The sequence below is a fragment of the Ylistrum balloti genome, unplaced genomic scaffold (assembly GCF_031769215.1).
Source record: "Ylistrum balloti isolate Yb309-2 unplaced genomic scaffold, AGI_CSIRO_Ybal_v1 Utg370114, whole genome shotgun sequence".
NCBI classification, from domain to species: domain Eukaryota; kingdom Metazoa; phylum Mollusca; class Bivalvia; order Pectinida; family Pectinidae; genus Ylistrum; species Ylistrum balloti.
Window position 1 is genome coordinate 376421 of NW_026782134.1, and position 18939 is coordinate 395359.

Genomic DNA, 18939 nt, shown 5'->3' on the forward strand with positions numbered 1-18939 from the left:
TTACTGTCCTACCTTACATGTATAACGCGCCCGGTACAACAGGAAGGGGGGTAACTCTGTAAACCTTACTTAAACTCTCGAAAATTCAAATATTCAAATAATCTTCTTTGACTTTTGACAACACTGCATGGATTCTTTGTGTCATTTTAAGATATTAGGATTGCATTTATATTGCGGTTATGCAAACGGTACTGTTCAGTAAATCAGTGTTAAATTACTGTAGAACCTGGACTTGGCATCTTTGCATAATTTTTTTTATCACCAACCAAGATACACAATGTATTAATCATAATTATAATCATAGTTTTACCAGAGAGCTATAGATTTGGGTGTCTAGAGTTCGTTGTTATGTATCCAGCCAACTTAGTCTTTTTCGTTTCGCTATTTTCTTACAATCTCCCGCCTTTTTATAAAATTATCACGTGACACTTTTGTTATGATCCTTCAAGAAAAGCATTCGATATGGATTCGCAGGTAAAAACATATGTAGAAGACAAAAAACACCATGACACATACAAAATGATGTTCACCTTGAAGACCACATGTTTTTTCTGCATAAATGTGAATTTATTTTGAACGTATTTTAAACCGAGAGTCGGAAACAGGTATTTGTATCCTCAGTCCAAAGAACAAAACCGTCGCTGTCCATTAATATGATATAGTTCACAGCAGCTGTATTCTTTTTATTTGCTTGTAAAATATTCTTAGTTAACACAATGTCTAACTCCAACTCCCGGAACTCCTTCATTACAGAATTATTGCCCTTTTGTTATTTTTTGTGTTCAATGAAGTTGATAACGGTGAGCATTCATCATTTCATCGATACTCCGCCACCGGTTTTCAACCAATCTTTTTCAAACTTTGTACTAAACCCTGGCTTAGCTAGGACTTGAAGAGTTACTCCTCTTGTTGTGTCCATAAGTTTAGTCTTGTGTGAAGATCATCTCTTTCAGTTTTCGATGGATTTCTTTCAGACTTAGAAGGCTTATCATTAAAACCCAGTAATCACCATGACAAAGTAAAGAAAGCTAACTCCATGTTTGCACTTCAAAGAAGGACATTTCAGTTTATGGATCAACAATCTTTTATCTCATTGTATAAATGCTATGCAAGCTCAGTTTGGGCACAACAACAGATGAAGCATGTTGATAAAATTGAGTGAGTTCAAAGAAGAGCAACCAAATGCCTACCTGGCAAAATCTTACCTATAGCCAGAGATTGGAAAAGCTGAACCTACCAACTTTAGCCTGCAGGAGAGTCTGGGGAGAAATGATTGAACTTCATAAAATCCCCAATGGAATGTATGACCAGGAATGCTGCAACTCTGTCCAACTATGGGCTGAGGCCACTCAACGAAACAGTTGGCAGATCCAACTCGATAACAATTTTTCCAATATGAGCTTAAACTAGACTACGAAAAACTTTTTTTCCATAAGATCAGCATCGATTTGGAACAAATTACAAGGCCATATTGTTACTGCAAAAAGTCAATAGGTTTAAAAATGATTTAAACTGGAAGAACAAAGAACTTTTCTTCAACTACAGAGCTGAAATAACTTAACTATTGAATTAACTGTATAAGAAAAATTGTTTCATGAGAGACATACATAATTTATTTATCTATTATAGAATCTTGAAACTTAACATGCATTATTGAGTCTGGTAAAGAGGACTCTTCACGTCCTGAACTGGAGATAAACTCATCTTATCTGAAGTGGTGTTTCCTACACAGGAGATTGATTCAAGGAGTCCTGTGCGTTTTTTAACATTTCTATTTTGTATGGAGATCTTCTTCCCCAGTTTTTCACCAATGGCTCTGAGATTTGGAAAGCTTTATAACCATTACATGAAATGGTGTTTTCCCGACTGTCATTGTGATTTTGAAAGAGTTATTGCACCTTTTTTAAACATTTTTATCTTGTCCAGATATTACCTCCCACAGTTTTTAACCAATTTCTTTGAAACTTTGAAGACTTGCAAACAACACAAATTTGATTCAATGATATTTCCAAAAGTAATTGCCCTTTGTTCTTTTAAGCATTTTAATCTTGTCCAGAGATTTCTTTCAGTTTTCCACCCACTTTGTATGCATATTAGGATTTTTTTTGTATTTATTTTCAATACCAATTAAACAAATCCTGAATATTATTCTACCACACAATACTCATGTTTATTATTCAAAATGATTGTTTCAAGTGGAAAAGAAAACTGCAGTAATGGTCGTTTGATGTGAAAAGAAGCAGGGATATTCAAATTTTCTTTTTGTAAGATAGCAAACCCTTGGAATGATTATTCAACTAATCATGACTGTTATATTCTGCTTTCCAGGCTAAAGGTGTTAAAGTAGAGTCATCCATGACTGGTTCAATACACACTATAGAAGATTTTGTGATGAGAATTGTCAAGCATTTGAAGGATCTTGATTACCAGTCCCTACTATATGTACAAGAAACCCTTCAAAAAATGAAGAACAGTGTAAAATCTAAACATGAACTCAATTACTGGAAAGTGTTACAATGTCTTGGAGAACTCTCCATTGACCGTTTTGTAAGAACTCTTGTACTTAATGAGAGAGCCTCGTGCAAGTGCCATACATATTCAAATCTATTCTGTCTTATGCAGCTGTTTGTCCAGATGCAAGTCAGTGTTGCTGTGATCAAAAGGCTGCTGTGGTATAAAGAACAATTGATTCCGGTCTTCTTGAAGGCTCTGAGACAAAAAGAAGATCCAGCTCTGGTTAGAGAAAGCCTCATGGGAATGTATCGCCTGCTGATAGTTGGAAGAGGAGAACTAGTAGAAATCTTCATGAATAACCAATTACTTATGGATTTGCATGCTCAAATCAAATGTCGTTTTTCCAGTATTGGAATCCATTCATTTCAAACTGTTACTTACTGTTCAGAATTAATGCATGCAATGGCTGTTCATGGAACTCCAAAGACACGACGAATTCTCAAGAATTCTCCAGCTCTCAGGATAATGAAAGACTATTGTAAAAAGCTTCAGATGATGAAAAATGAGTTACCTAACAGGTACAAAGTGTTAGACAACTATGAGTTTATAAATGATATCGTTACAGATGAATACAAGGCAGAGAAAATGGCCCAGATCTGGAAACCAAAAGAGAAATTGAAGGAAGAATTTGAAAAGGGTATTGAATATGCCAATTATATGGTTTTCTGTTCTTCCCCGGCTTGCCGTAAACAATACATAGATGGGATGGCACATTTTAGATATTGTGGTGCTTGTAGACTTTCAAGATACTGCAGTGAATCATGTCAGAAAGATCACTGGAGGAAGAGCCACAAGACTAGCTGTCTTCAAAATCCTGAAGAAGAACCATTTTGATTTTATCTTTATAATGAAAATATCTGTGTGATAGAAAGACTATTGTTCTGATATGCCAAGACGTATGTTGTGTAGATATAGCCTCAAAAAACCAGGTGTAGTGATTTTGTTTAATTTAGATATGTGCTTTTATTTCATTTTTTAGTTATCTAAATATCTGCAAGATTACCGCAGTATGTGTTTTAAGTATGATTCTGTATCCATGTACTAATTATGTAGGTAATTTCTGCAAAGTTGAATATAATTTCTGTTTATACCTGCTATTATGTTTTCTGTTGATATATCCATCAAGACCTGTTCACATTATTTGTATGGACCCACAAACTTTCATTGTGTGATGTATATATTATACTATTCAGATAACACTAATATGAAGTATTTTCAAAGGTGAAGTCTTAACTGTGCTACAGTGAAGAACTACTAGTGTCTAAACACCAATATATATTTTTCACTCATTGTTTTTGTTCATTGATCCTATGCTTTTGATCAGTTTTTATATCCTTGAAGACATTTTGATATGTCGGGTATGATGATGTTTTAATTTATATTTTTTCTTTATGACCTTATTTCCCTTTTTTACTCTGTTGACTACTGATTTCTCTTGTTAACTGCTAGTCACTCATTTTGTTTTTAATGACCTTTTTAAAACCTTGTAAGATTTATTATTGTGATGTTCTTGTGTTTTTGTATTACAACAGTTTCATTCATCAATTTGTAACAGAATTTTTCTCTGTACCTTTTTGTGGCATTTTTTCATTGTCAGTTTTGCCTTCTCCCATTTTTTTATTGGTCTTTTTCAGGTCCTGTTAATATTCACACTTGTAACATGTTGGAAACATCACATTTTGGGACAGTATTTTTCCACACAGCCATGCTCATATTTCCAGATCCTTCTCAGGTCATTCAGGGTGTAGTACATAAAATGTGCCCCGATTAATAGATTTACTTAATTTTACATGTAGTTAACAATTGCTTGAAGGAATTAAGAATAACTGGTCCCTATGCCTTCACTTCAAATATTTTGATATAATAAAATAGTGATTTTGATCAATGAATAAAGGGTGTATATTCTAAATTGGTCTTGCTTTTTAAAACATAATTCAACAATACAGTTTGAATTCATGACAAATGTCTTGAATGTTAAATAGTCCCACACTTTCAATTATGCCTTTTGTTATTTTGTGTATGTACGATTAGTTATGAATAAACATTTTTTCTTTTTTTTTTTCACCCATTGGTATTCACTCCAAAATGTGATTTGGAATTACTGGAATAAACACCATGTTTGTGAAGGTTTTGACTTTCTTGTGAATTTGAATTAAATTATATTTTTCTACAATATGTGGTATTTGGTCTTTTAATCAATTTCGTAACAAGAAATACATTAAAGGATTCCAATATACTTGTTGAAATATTCAAGTAATTCATGTCATTGGTTCAGTTTTTGTGCATTTGTCACCATTCTAAAGATACAGTGGACAAGTTCACAAACCGAGGTTGACATGTCAATGTGAAGCTCACTTTGTCCTCATTGTGATTTTCTTTCAATCGTCACCAAATTAGAGCATACCCAAATAAGTACAATGGTCGATATCTCAATGTCGTATTAATAAATCAGTAAATGACATCTTGTCCTTGGTTATCCAAGGGCGGTTTTCAGCTCCCCAGTCATGGTATGGCACATCATCTGTTGTCAACTACTTGTCATGATAGGTGGATATGTCCAAATTTGGTCTGAAGCAATCTTTGTGAAAGGGGAACCAATAGTGTATAAACAGTGGGTACAGACCTCATGAGACTGGGCTCAATTGGAGAAAAATTGCATATTCAAAGTTCTATCCAAATTTGGTCAGAAGCATCTTTACCCGACAGAAATTAATTTTTGTAAAAAAAAAACGTTGGATCCAACCCCTATTGGCCTCTTGGGTTAGAGCCAGGACCAAGAATCGAAGGATAAACGAATGAAAAGCTTTGAAATCAACCCAAGATGCTTTGAAATCAACCCAAGTAGGAGAAATATATGAGATGAATTAAAAAAATTAGTTGATGTGACAAAATCCAAGATTGATGGCCATATCCACCTTGCAAGCTTATTTTTTACAAATTTTCAGGCACCGATGAAAATTTACATTTTGAACATAAAACCTGGTGAACACCTTGGGTAGTAATGTTAGCAAAAAGTTTCATCAATATCAAAGTTTTTTACCGATACCTGTACCTGCAAAAGTCAATATCAGGATACTAGTATTTGTTCTCGGACTCGGGTCAAATTTTATTTGGTAATTTTAATGAAAATTAAATGCTTCCATTTTCAATGGGCACCAGTGAGAGGTCAAATGATCATATCAATTGCTTTTATGTCTTTTGCAACAAAAAAAAGTGACAAATACTTTCATATGCCTTGTCTGCCATCACCATGAAATTGCCAAGATAAAAAGTATTGGATGTTTTATCATTGATTAGTTTTCAACACTTTTTTCTTTGATGGACAGAGATACAGGACTGAAATTCATGAAAGGATGCAGATCCATAATTTATCAGCATCCTAATTTTGGATACAGTATTGTTTATATTTCTAATGTTTCTGTATTGTTTGATCAAAAACAGCTTTTAATAAACTACGGTCACCCGCCTTGGTCATTCAAATATATTTCTGATGCAGTGTGAAAAGTCACAAGTTCACCAATCAAAAATCCAAGTTGCTCTAACTCATCAGTTTCATAGCTTAATAGATTTCTTTTACCTATATACTGTGTTTATAAAGAGCATGTACATGTTATCAAAGAAAAACTCAATTGCATTTGTGAATATACTTTTATTTTCTGTATCATGAATCATTTGAAAATCACAAAATAAAACAAATACTGTTAATCACACGTGTGCAATTTGAAAATTCACCCAAAATTAATTGCAAGAATATCAATTATGACATAACATACCAAATAAAAGAAATGCAGAAATTTTGTAAATAGGATGTCACACTATATACTTTGTACTACTTCTGATTGAAGAATTTTGAACTAAGAAAAGTATTTATTCTAAGTCCTAGAATGGAAAATAAATATGTTTTCTTTTCTTTTTCAGTGTAGTAAAATGTTAATAAATGCTATAAAGTGACAACTCATGAATACTGTCATTAATATGTAATGACAGTATTTATAAACATGATCTAGTATGTGCTGACATTTGATTGGTTTATATTATTGTGATGGGTTTATTCATTTCAATTTGGAGACATAATATACTTCCCTTTGTACACAAATGGAAGGCATTATAATCATTCTTGTGCACATGAAAGTGAAATATGTTAAATATACTCAAAATTAATTAGAAAGTTTCAAAAAACTGAATTAAATTATTCAGGACAGTGAACAGATCTTCAGCACTACCACTATGTGTATATAAACATTAGCACATTTTGAAGCTGGATTCTCAATATAGTGCTCTTGTAATAATGTAATAAAATAAACTCTGTCGCCACTCCTATGAGGCGCTGCTTAACCATCTCAGAGGCATAAAATCTGTCGATCACTTTCCTGGTTGATACGTTTGTTATTCAAATCATAAGATACATACACCAATTTTGCATAACGTACATGCTATATAAAAGCACAATATACTTGACATTATCTCTTGAGTAGATTAAATCCTGTTGGCCAGATTGACTGCTATAATAGGGTGCACACATCAAATGGCATTCTTTGAACAACATCTCCTAACATGCCATAATGGCATCCTGCAGTTTCTTAGCCACACTTTCCCAGTTAACAACATTCCAAATAGCCTTTACATAATCTGGGCGGACATTTTTATATTGTAGGTAGTAAGCATGCTCCCAGACATCAATGCCAAACAGAGGGACCAGTCCTGTAACACAGAAATGCACGTCAATTGTAATTTTACCTACTATCATTGAGGATATTGCTTGTACAAAATATTCTTTGTTGATTGTATTATCTGGTAATAAAGGCCTCCTCACCCACATCTAATGTAAAACTGCTTATTGTTTGAGTTAAAAGCCTCTTCTCTGTTGAGAGAAAGTCTGGTACAACAGAAATCATCATCTGCTACAAGGAGTTGACCATTGAAATATTGTATAAGCAATTAACATCCTGTCAGACCTCAATATTTTACTTTACATTGCTATAATGAAATTAATAATTGTTATGAAAAAACTGACAAGGGAAATAACTGATCCAGAATACTGTAAAGATTATTATTTTCAAGGTGTTTCATGGACAGTATAAAACTGCAAAAAATGATACCTTGAAAACAAGATTAACTTAAAGTAAGCCATTAAAGTATTTTTCTTTGGTTGTCTGGTGGCACAGTGGTAATGCACTCTTAATTTCACATTAGGTTATATTCCTAGGACAGATGTGAGGTAAGGGTTCACCTCCCAAACCATACGTGTTTTCCCCCAGGTACTTCTGTTTTCTTCCACAGTAAGACCCCATATAGCACATATTAGATTGAAAAACTTTTTTTGTAATTGTTGTAAAAATAATTCTTGTGTATAACTTTAAATGAAAATCTAAAAAAAACTTGATCAATTGAAAATATCTTTTGTAGAAGGAGATGCCAGAAGAATCTTGGTGCCCATCAGATTATTTCCATCTTTTTTCAATCCATTCAATAATAGATGTTGCACTTCTAATGATCAAGGGGAACCTACAGATATTGTTTCAGGGAAGACTGACAAAGGAAGATTTGAAAAACCCATCATCTGATGAATAAGGATTTAAATAAGAGGTCCAAAGGGCCTGTATTGCTCACCTGGATACTTAAGTCATTATTGCAAAACTGTACATTTCTTTAGAACGACCATGTTTCTGATGATGAGCCTCACCACACAGATAGTTTTAAATTCCCTAGGGATGGGGACTGAGATCAGCTGTTAATCTCTTGATGTCAAGCAATGCTATTAAGTTATGGGACGGTAATCTCAATGGCTTCAAAGACATAATCTGTCCTGGGGTGGGACCAAAACAGAGGACAAATTATCAGTTATGATTGTGTTTATCTCCCCATGCTCAACAATTCTGAAGTAATTCAGTGGTGGTCACAAACTGTTTCAAAGATTCATAGATCTACATGAATTGTTGATGGTGCAAAGCAATATTATGAAAATAGGATGCTTCAGACCAAATTTTATTAAAATCTGCTCAGTCATTCATGGAAAGTTGGAATACATTTGTATATAGTAAAACTTGACAGACAACCAACAGACGCTGCAGTATCCCTATGGCTCACTTTGCCTTTAAAACTGTTTGGATGTCTATATTTAAAGAAGAAAAGTAGAACTCTTCGTAATTATTTCTGATGCAGTTACATACAGTCAAACCTTGTTATTTTGAACTTGTATAGCTCAATGACCATGATTCAAGGAAGAACAAGGAGATAAAAGGTGCTGTCCTACACATTTTGTGATATACCTTAACTAGATGTCCTTTTTTCATCGCCAACAAAATCACTTGTTAAATAATATGATTAAAAATTTACTTTAAACATGCATATAAAGCAATAACATACTTAACAGGCACCAGTCCCCTTACAGTTTCAAGAAATACTATTTGTATCCTTTAAAATTCATTCTCAAAGGTTCACAAAAACCAAGTCAAGCAATGAAAAAATTGTCAATTCTGAGGATGGAAATAAATTAATGTATCAAATGAAAGAACAAAAACCTCCAATATGTTTGTGTTATAGTCACCGCAATACATACCGGTATATATATGGTCCTGGGTTGGGAATTGGTGCCAAGTCCCTGTGACCATGGCCAAAGGAAATATATTGACAATGTTTTGATTTTTCACTGACCTTTATATCATAACTAAGATCACATCCTATCGTTGCAGAAGTTGCTAGGTACAAAATCTTCATACCTCATTCTTACCATATTACATCACCAGAAGTGTCAATATGTAGCAAATAAAAGATTATTTCTCCTACTAAAATGTTCTTACCTTGATGAATGTATGGGCATAGACGATTGAAGTTTCATCACAAAAATGGCAAATAGATGAAAACAGTGCCATACAAAATGGGGCAAAGCATATTTTTGGGGCTCTGGTATAAAGCTGACACAATGTATGTTAGCTAACTCATTGCCTGTTTCAACAGATTAGAGGGGTATTGTTTGTTAATATTGCAGTTCGTTTTGTTGATAATTCACAAATGTTCACAAAGTACAGCATGACGCTTGTTAAGGATAAAACATGCTTTTATGTGGATCTCTAATACAGAAACCTGTATTGACAGGATTACCATTGCTAAAAACTCAAAATCACTTCTCCATTTAGAAGCCCATTTAGGGAGACTGTATACAATATTATGTACAAACCACACTGACACATTTCTTTTAGATTAATTTAAGTAAATGGTTGATCCATTATAGTAACAATTCAACAGTCTAAATCCAAAATGGCAAACTATCAGTATTTTGCTTTTCCAATCAGTCACAAAAGTTAACAGAAGCAACACCCTATTTTTCAAATTTATGAAGATCTCCTCAGTACTTTCCTAGAAATGGTACCAAATTTCAAGATGGTCATTTACAGTCATTTTCTGTTTCCAATCAATCCCAAAATTAAACAAGCACAACTAGGGATCATGGGAGATGAAATGTGAGAATGATTCATCTAGTACCAGGCAAGAAATAGTTATGTCAAAATCGAAGATGGCAACCTGTAATTTATGAATGAAATGTAAGAATGATCCATCCATTACTTATTGAGATAAACGATAACAACAATTAATGACAAACAAACAACAATTGTTGGATAACGAATGACAACATATCAAAAAGAGTAATACGAAAAACCCACTATGGTGGTATAACAAAATTATATTTCTGGTCTCTCTCGTGCATTGTTACCAAATTCCAGGGATACATGTCAAGTTTTACTTTGAATGTCATACAGATAACATTTTAGTGTGTTATGACACAACCTTAGTGTATAATACAACCATATCCTAGCTTCACAATTTCTAAAAATGCTAAAGCAAACCATAATTTACAGTTTTAGATTCAGAGTGATGTCCACACTAAATGTACAATAAAGTAAAAGCCATTCTGCCTTACAGTATTTTTTGATGAAATCAGGAGTTGGGTGTTTTATACATACATAGGAATCAATTCAATCATTATTGCTTTACTGGAGAAGGACATCCCAAAATCACTTGACATTGGCCAGTATCTTCCAAAGTCATAGTTACCTCTGGCAGTGGTATATTCGGTCTGAAGTACATCCAGGCTGTCAAAAGCTGGTATTCGCACTAGTTTCTCAACTGTATTGAACCATGTAAATTTTGACAAAATTATTCGCTCAATATCTGTATGAGTCTTGTCCAGTATAAACCAGACATCACGCCTTGCTTACCAATCACAATGTTATAGTTTATGGGCCACTTAGCATAGGTAGGTAAGTTCTGATTTATTCCTGAAATATTGTGGTCTATGGGGTGCTTTGCACAAGTAGACCATTTCAATTTTATTCCTGAAATATTGTGGTCTATGGGGTGCTTTGCACAAGTAGATCATTTCCATTTTATTCCTGAAATATTGTGGTCTGTTGGGGTGCTTTGCACAAGTAGGTCATTTCCATTTTATTCCTGAAATGTTGGGAACTTAGCATAGATAGATCAGTTCTAATCTAATACTGAAATGTTATGGTCTATGGGGTATGCAGCATAGGTAGGTAACTCCCAATTTATTCCAGAAATGTTATAGTCTATGGGGTACTAACCACAGGTAGGTAACTCCCAATTTATTCCAGAAATGTTACAGTCTATGGGGTACTAACCACAGGTAGGTAACTCCCAATTTATTCCAGAAATGTTATAGTCTATGGGGTACTAACCACAGGTAGGTAACTCCCAATTTATTCCTGAAATGTTACAGTCTATGGGGTACTAACCACAGGTAGGTAACTCCCAATTTATTCCTGAAATGTTACAGTCTATGGGGTACTAACCACAAGTAGGTAACTCCCAATTTATTCCAGAAATGTTACAGTCAATGGGGTACTAACCACAGGTAGGTAACTCCCAATTTATTCCAGAAATGTTACAGTCTATGGGGTACTAACCACAAGTAGGTAACTCCCAATTTATTCCAGAAATGTTACAGTCTATGAGGAACAAACCACAAGTAGGTAACTCCCAATTTATTCCAGAAATGTTACAGTCAATGGGGTACTAACCACAGGTAGGTAACTCCCAATTTATTCCAGAAATGTTACAGTCTATGCGGTACTAACCACAGGTAGGTAACTCCCAATTTATTCCAGAAATGTTACAGTCTATGCGGTACTAACCACAGGTAGGTAACTCCCAATTTATTCCTGAAATGTTATAGTCTATGGGGTACTAACCACAGGTAGGTAACTCCCAATTTATTCCAGAAATGTTACAGTCTATGGGGTACTAACCACAGGTAGGTAACTCCCAATTTATTCCAGAAATGTTACAGTCTATGGGGTACTAACTACAGGTAGGTAACTCCCAATTTATTCCAGAAATGTTACAGTCTATGGGGTACTAACCACAGGTAGGTAACTCCCAATTTATTCCAGAAATGTTACAGTCTATGGGGTACTAACCACAGGTAGGTAACTCCCAATTTATTCCAGAAATGTTACAGTCTATGGGGTACTAACCACAGGTAGGTAACTCCCAATTTATTCCAGAAATGTTATAGTCTATGGGGTACTAACCACAGGTAGGTAACTCCCAATTTATTCCTGAAATGTTACAGTCTATGGGGTACTAACCACAGGTAGGTAACTCCCAATTTATTCCTGAAATGTTACAGTCTATGGGGTACTAACCACAAGTAGGTAACTCCCAATTTATTCCAGAAATGTTACAGTCAATGGGGTACTAACCACAGGTAGGTAACTCCCAATTTATTCCAGAAATGTTACAGTCTATGGGGTACTAACCACAAGTAGGTAACTCCCAATTTATTCCAGAAATGTTACAGTCTATGGGGAACAAACCACAAGTAGGTAACTCCCAATTTATTCCAGAAATGTTACAGTCAATGGGGTACTAACCACAGGTAGGTAACTCCCAATTTATTCCAGAAATGTTACAGTCTATGCGGTACTAACCACAGGTAGGTAACTCCCAATTTATTCCAGAAATGTTACAGTCTATGCGGTACTAACCACAGGTAGGTAACTCCCAATTTATTCCTGAAATGTTATAGTCTATGGGGTACTAACCACAGGTAGGTAACTCCCAATTTATTCCAGAAATGTTACAGTCTATGGGGTACTAACCACAGGTAGGTAACTCCCAATTTATTCCAGAAATGTTACAGTCTATGGGGTACTAACTACAGGTAGGTAACTCCCAATTTATTCCAGAAATGTTACAGTCTATGGGGTACTAACCACAGGTAGGTAACTCCCAATTTATTCCAGAAATGTTACAGTCTATGGGGTACTAACCACAGGTAGGTAACTCCCAATTTATTCCAGAAATGTTACAGTCTATGCGGTACTAACCACAGGTAGGTAACTCCCAATTTATTCCTGAAATGTTATAGTCTATGGGGTACTAACCACAGGTAGGTAACTCCCAATTTATTCCAGAAATGTTACAGTCTATGGGGTACTAACCACAGGTAGGTAACTCCCAATTTATTCCAGAAATGTTACAGTCTATGCGGTACTAACCACAGGTAGGTAACTCCCAATTTATTCCAGAAATGTTACAGTCTATGCGGTACTAACCACAGGTAGGTAACTCCCAATTTATTCCTGAAATGTTACAGTCTATGGGGTACTAACCACAGGTAGGTAACTCCCAATTTATTCCAGAAATGTTACAGTCTATGGGGTACTAACCACAGGTAGGTAACTCCCAATTTATTCCAGAAATGTTACAGTCTATGGGGTACTAACTACAGGTAGGTAACTCCCAATTTATTCCAGAAATGTTACAGTCTATGGGGTACTAACCACAGGTAGGTAACTCCCAATTTATTCCAGAAATGTTACAGTCTATGGGGTACTAACCACAGGTAGGTAACTCCCAATTTATTCCAGAAATGTTACAGTCTATGCGGTACTAACCACAGGTAGGTAACTCCCAATTTATTCCTGAAATGTTATAGTCTATGGGGTACTAACCACAGGTAGGTAACTCCCAATTTATTCCAGAAATGTTACAGTCTATGGGGTACTAACCACAGGTAGGTAACTCCCAATTTATTCCAGAAATGTTACAGTCTATGGGGTACTAACTACAGGTAGGTAACTCCCAATTTATTCCAGAAATGTTACAGTCTATGGGGTACTAACCACAGGTAGGTAACTCCCAATTTATTCCAGAAATGTTACAGTCTATGGGGTACTAACCACAAGTAGGTAACTCCCAATTTATTCCAGAAATGTTACAGTCTATGGGGTACTAACCAGAAGTAGGTAACTCCCAATTTATTCCAGAAATGTTACAGTCTATGGGGTACTAACCACAGGTAGGTAACTCCCAATTTATTCCAGAAATGTTACAGTCTATGGGGTACTAACCACAGGTAGGTAACTCCCAATTTATTCCAGAAATGTTACAGTCTATGGGGTACTAACCACAGGTAGGTAACTCCCAATTTATTCCAGAAATGTTACAGTCTATGCGGTACTAACCACAGGTAGGTAACTCCCAATTTATTCCAGAAATGTTATAGTCTATGGGGTACTAACCACAGGTAGGTAACTCCCAATTTATTCCTGAAATGTTATAGTCTAAGGGGTACTTACCACAGGTAGGTAACTCCCAATTTATTCTTGAAATGTCATAGTCTATATGGAACTTACCATCAATTTGTTATATTTCAGATGTTGACAAATCAGTTAAACTGCCTAAACCCAAGCAGTCTAAGACAGTTACACTAAAAACTAAATTAAAGTCTGCTGGAATAGAGATTTAAAGACATGACATCTAAGAATGCCAACTTGTGGCTACAAATTGGCATATCCTCAACCAATGTGACTGATTAGATGTACATATATTGCAAACATTTATATTTCAATGAATTTACTGTCACCTACAACAGACAAATGACCAGTGAGGCCTATTTGCGCTAATATACAATGTATGAGATGATAATGAAATCAAGAAGACATTTTGGCTTTACCATCGTTCTATGTACACTAAGGTGGACAAGATGTTTGACATTGACAATTTAGTCATCAAAATGTCCAACATACAGTTCCACACAAATTTTTTAACTGGCTATGAACATCTAATAAATATCTTAAAATTACTAACCTGAAGAGAATATTTCATAAGATATGAAGGATGTCAGAGAAATAGGACCAGAAGGATGCATATGGTTATTATTCATATTTTTTTTCCATTAACTAGCAAGTTATAGATGATGATGATGAATCAAAGAAACAACAAACTTATGATAATGATATGTGATAATAATAAATATGGTTCTTCTTCCTCAGTGGAACTTATATATGTACCTGTGGTTGGTTGCAGTGGGTCTTGGTTGGCACAAGCAGCTACTCTAAGTCTTTTACTGACGGGGTTGAAACCTAACCACCCCCAGCCAGAACCTTGGACTGCAGCAGAAGCATTGCTAAGTTCAGTTTTCATAGCTTCAAATGAGCCAAAGTCTTGTTTAATGACATCAAGCAAATCCCCAGATGGTTCCCCTCCTCCGTTAGGGCTAAGGACCTCCCAGAAGATTGAGTGATTGATGTGGCCACCACCATTGAACTTCAGAGCTGGCTGTAATTGGATCACCTGACTGATATTTTCTGCACAAAGGAAAAATAAAATGTGAAAGACTTGATCCATTAATTTCTGACCGCAATGCAAAGAAGAGGCCCATGGGCCTTAACGGTCACCTGAGGACTTCATGTCTTTGGACAGTTTTAGAACCTGTCCATAAGTCCCAGCATTTGTGCAGGCAGAACAGAACTGATATATGCATACTTACAAAGTTTTATTATTGTTTTTAAGTTTGATGGCTTCATTTTTGAATGGAACTGATAACACTCACTGTTGTTGTACTTAAGTATATTTGTCCCATGTGACCTTGAATAAAGATCAAGGTCATTCATTTATACAAACTTGGTTTTCCTTCTTCCCAGCATGCTACATGGCCAATATTAGTACCATGAGCCTTTTTAGTAATTGAAAACAAGTTCTTTTAAAGATTTCAACACATTTGGCCTCTTATGACCTTAAAAGTGAGTCAAGGTCATTCATTTTAATAAACTTGGTAACCCTTCATCCCAGCATGCTACAGGCCCAATATCATTACTGTGGGCTTGGGCTTTTTGGTTATTAAGAAGAAATACAAAATGTCAATAGTTTACGCCGCATGATACCAGACAAAAGGCAATCGCAAATTAAAAACCTTTAATTTAACACTATTTACAAATAGTTTTGTGCAAATTCTGCAAACCATCCTAATGATGTAGGCAAGAAAAACAACATGATTGATCGGCCTCCTGATTATGTCCATCAAAATGATAAGCAGCTTATGAAGATATGTCAACTGACTATATACTCTCGGTTTGTAGAGTAAAATTCATTAGCATAATGAAACACTTTCCATTTCAGATGTTGACAGGCTTGTAAAAGTAAGAATAAGTATATGGTCATCCTTTGTATCAAATTTTAGGTCATTAACCTGCAGTTAATTAAAATGTAATCTGTAAATTAATAGGTGTTTTCATGAACAAGGTACAATATTTATAAAAAATACTTTGAAGAAATCGCTTGAGGATATTATTGTTCTAATACACTACCCTAGAAACCAGCATTCATTTTTATATTTCTTTATTAATAGTTGCAAATAGGATAAAAAAAAACAATGTTTTGGGAAAAGAATTAATACTGATACATGTATAATCTCTAAACTTTTTTCTCTATCCCAGCTGTAATATATGTGGGATGTTTAACCTTACTTCAAGTAATATATGTAACAAAGGAATACTTGGTTCACTGTTGATATACATACTGGTTAAATCATTTTAAATTTCTCAATCTTTACAGCATTCATGTCTTTGTCGTTTACAAACTGCCAAGAACTAATGACTTAATTAGTAGCTGAATACTGGTCTTTTACAACACAATTTCATACCATCATGAATACAAACATCTTACTTGTTTCCGTTGCTTCTGCTAATTTCTCTTCAGCAATGTTCAGGTTGTTGACATACGCAGCATGGTGTTTGGAGTGGTGGAGTTGCATGATCTCTGCAGAAATGTAAGGCTCCAATGCATTGTAGTCATAGGGAAGGTCAGGCAAAGTATGCTTCAGGCGACTCGTCAATGTGCCAAAAGCCCCAATACTTTTGGGAACACTGAAAATTTAAAAACATTATTGAATAATGTTGTTAAAAAGATTTTCAGTTTGCAATCACAAAAAATCAATTACTACTATATCAAATTATTCAATGTGAATTTTATGCCATTCCATTTATTTAGATTTGCAGTTGTACATTGGAGTAGAGAAAACATGAATAAGAAAAAATTGTTCCATATTAACCCAGTCCTCCTGATCTAATGACATAATTTTGGCTCTATTAAACTTGTATTAAAGCTTCAAAATCTGTCTGAAAAAAGCAAGTTTTACAAGATTAGCTGAATTTGACTCAACAAAATAAAGAATTAAAAAATCATGTTTTATATCTGTTGAACCCTTAACCTTTGCCTTCCATGGGCAATTAGGAAAAATTTAATCAGTCTTCTTTATTCAGGCATTGCATTTTTTCCACGTAATTCCAAGATCTCATTTTTAGATATTTGAACTTGAAGTGCTAAGGTAATTTGTGTGTGTGTCCAAACGTGATGAGGCCACTAAATGCCGTTCTCAAATACCATTACACACTGAATTACCTGTATTACATTGCAGTATGCATGTCACTCAATCAAGTCATGGTTCTTATTAAGAATATACTAACATCAGGCTAACCATACAACCAGCAACACTCACTTAAATCTGTTCAAACAAAAAATCCTTTTGTCATTTGTTATTTTGGTATTTATGTACCCCTCTATCCAAAATCCAAACTTTAAACAGAAATCCAAATATGAATATGTATGATCTAACCCTCCAGCAAAGTCTGATTATTGAATAGCAGCATTTTCTGTGTTCTATCTTTTACTGTTTAGTTGATTGTATTTAGAAATGGAAAATAAGAGACAAAGCATTGCATGTAAACTATATACTTCTAAAGAATGTTGGAAAGCATTCATTAACCTGATGGTATGTACCAAATGTTCTCTAAGTTTTAGATGTATGATTTTTAGATGCAGACATATTTTACACACTAGATGTTATTGCAGTTAACGATGTAGATGTAATAGAAAGACTTTAGTGCAGATTCAAATCAATGCAGAAGAGACATCACTTCATGGCCACTGTTTAGATGGACTACCACTTTGGTGTGATTCAGCAGAAGAGACTGCACCTTAAAAGTTTGAAACAAGCATCACATTGGGGTGACCTGGTTCTTCAGACCATCTCTTCTGCTGAATTGCAGCCACAGTTGCTGATCTTTGCTGATTTTTTTATGTCTGTATCTTTCAAAGTACTACATTTTAAAAGTAATTTAACCCTTTATGTCAATTTCAACTATTTCCTTTAGAAACACTGGTGTGATATGGAGGTAATCATTTAATATTTGTAAGTTTTTTATACACTGCTGCATTACTATAATCTATATTGTAATTCCAGGAAAATAATTCTGAAAATTTTTCAGAGGCAACCAAAAGAGCAACATATTTTTTATACGGCCCAATAACAATTGCATCATTGACTATTTTAAACAAATTATTTGTCTGGTTTTTGGTATTTTTGTTTCCTTTTTTTATTTTGTTTTTTTTTTTTTTTTTTGTTAACTCATAAAACTTATCACCTCCACACCACTAATAGTGTGGGTAAGAATTGAATACAAGTAAACTCATGCTCAATTATGGTATTAGTTCTAAATGTTCCAAATGGCTTACAATGAAGTCAGTGGTGGACAATATCGGTGATAAATTGTCGTTTGAACTCAAAGTTGAATGAATCAAGGACTCGGACATATCTTAGTCCGTTGATGAAAAGATCTTATGCAACATTGGATGGAAGACCATGTTAAATAGACGGCGCCAAATTCCACATATTTGTTGCAAATGTTTTTAAAATAAGAAATGCATTTGTTTCTATTTCAAATCGTTCGACATTTGAGAAAAGTATTTATCACTTAAGCCGTAAATGTCATTGTCATTCAAATGCATACGAGTACAATAAATCGTCACGCAAGCGTCAAGTCATTCAAGTGCCCTTCACTTCTCTTCGTCCTTAGTAGTTTCTGAGTAATAATAAGGGTTTAGTTGAAGCCTTACTCACAACCAACCGACAAAAAATTCATGCTTAGCTATATTTGAAAACATGACAATATCAAGTTCGCAATTTAACACCTTTTGATTACAGTAGCTGTAGCAGACAGCATGGTTCCGGTGATCCTCTCAGTCTCAAATGACCTTGACCTATCCGATAGCAAACTACACAAAATAATAACTGTGTATATGTGGAAAGAAAAGATAAACAAAATCGAAATGGAAATAATA

At 34.6% G+C, this 18939-nt stretch overlaps 2 protein-coding genes across 2 annotated transcripts; one reads left to right on the forward strand and one right to left on the reverse strand.

Annotated features, from left to right (window-relative positions):
• The first annotated feature begins 462 nt into the window (after positions 1–462).
• On the forward strand, positions 463–3348 carry LOC132550266 (uncharacterized). The gene is made up of 2 exons (XM_060214312.1): positions 463–474; positions 2329–3348. The coding sequence occupies exons 1-2, from the start codon at positions 463–465 to the stop codon at positions 3346–3348; spliced, it is 1032 nt and encodes a 343-aa protein (XP_060070295.1).
• A 2795-nt stretch (positions 3349–6143) lies between these two features.
• LOC132550245 (superoxide dismutase [Mn], mitochondrial-like) lies at positions 6144–18846 on the reverse strand. Its single transcript, XM_060214284.1, has 4 exons — positions 18790–18846; positions 16486–16685; positions 14832–15128; positions 6144–7215 (listed from the first exon to the last, which is right to left on the reverse strand). Exons 1-4 carry the CDS (start codon positions 18819–18821, stop codon positions 7064–7066), a joined length of 681 nt encoding a protein of 226 aa, XP_060070267.1. The 5' UTR covers positions 18822–18846; the 3' UTR covers positions 6144–7063.
• Between the last annotated feature and the right edge of the window lie 93 nt (positions 18847–18939).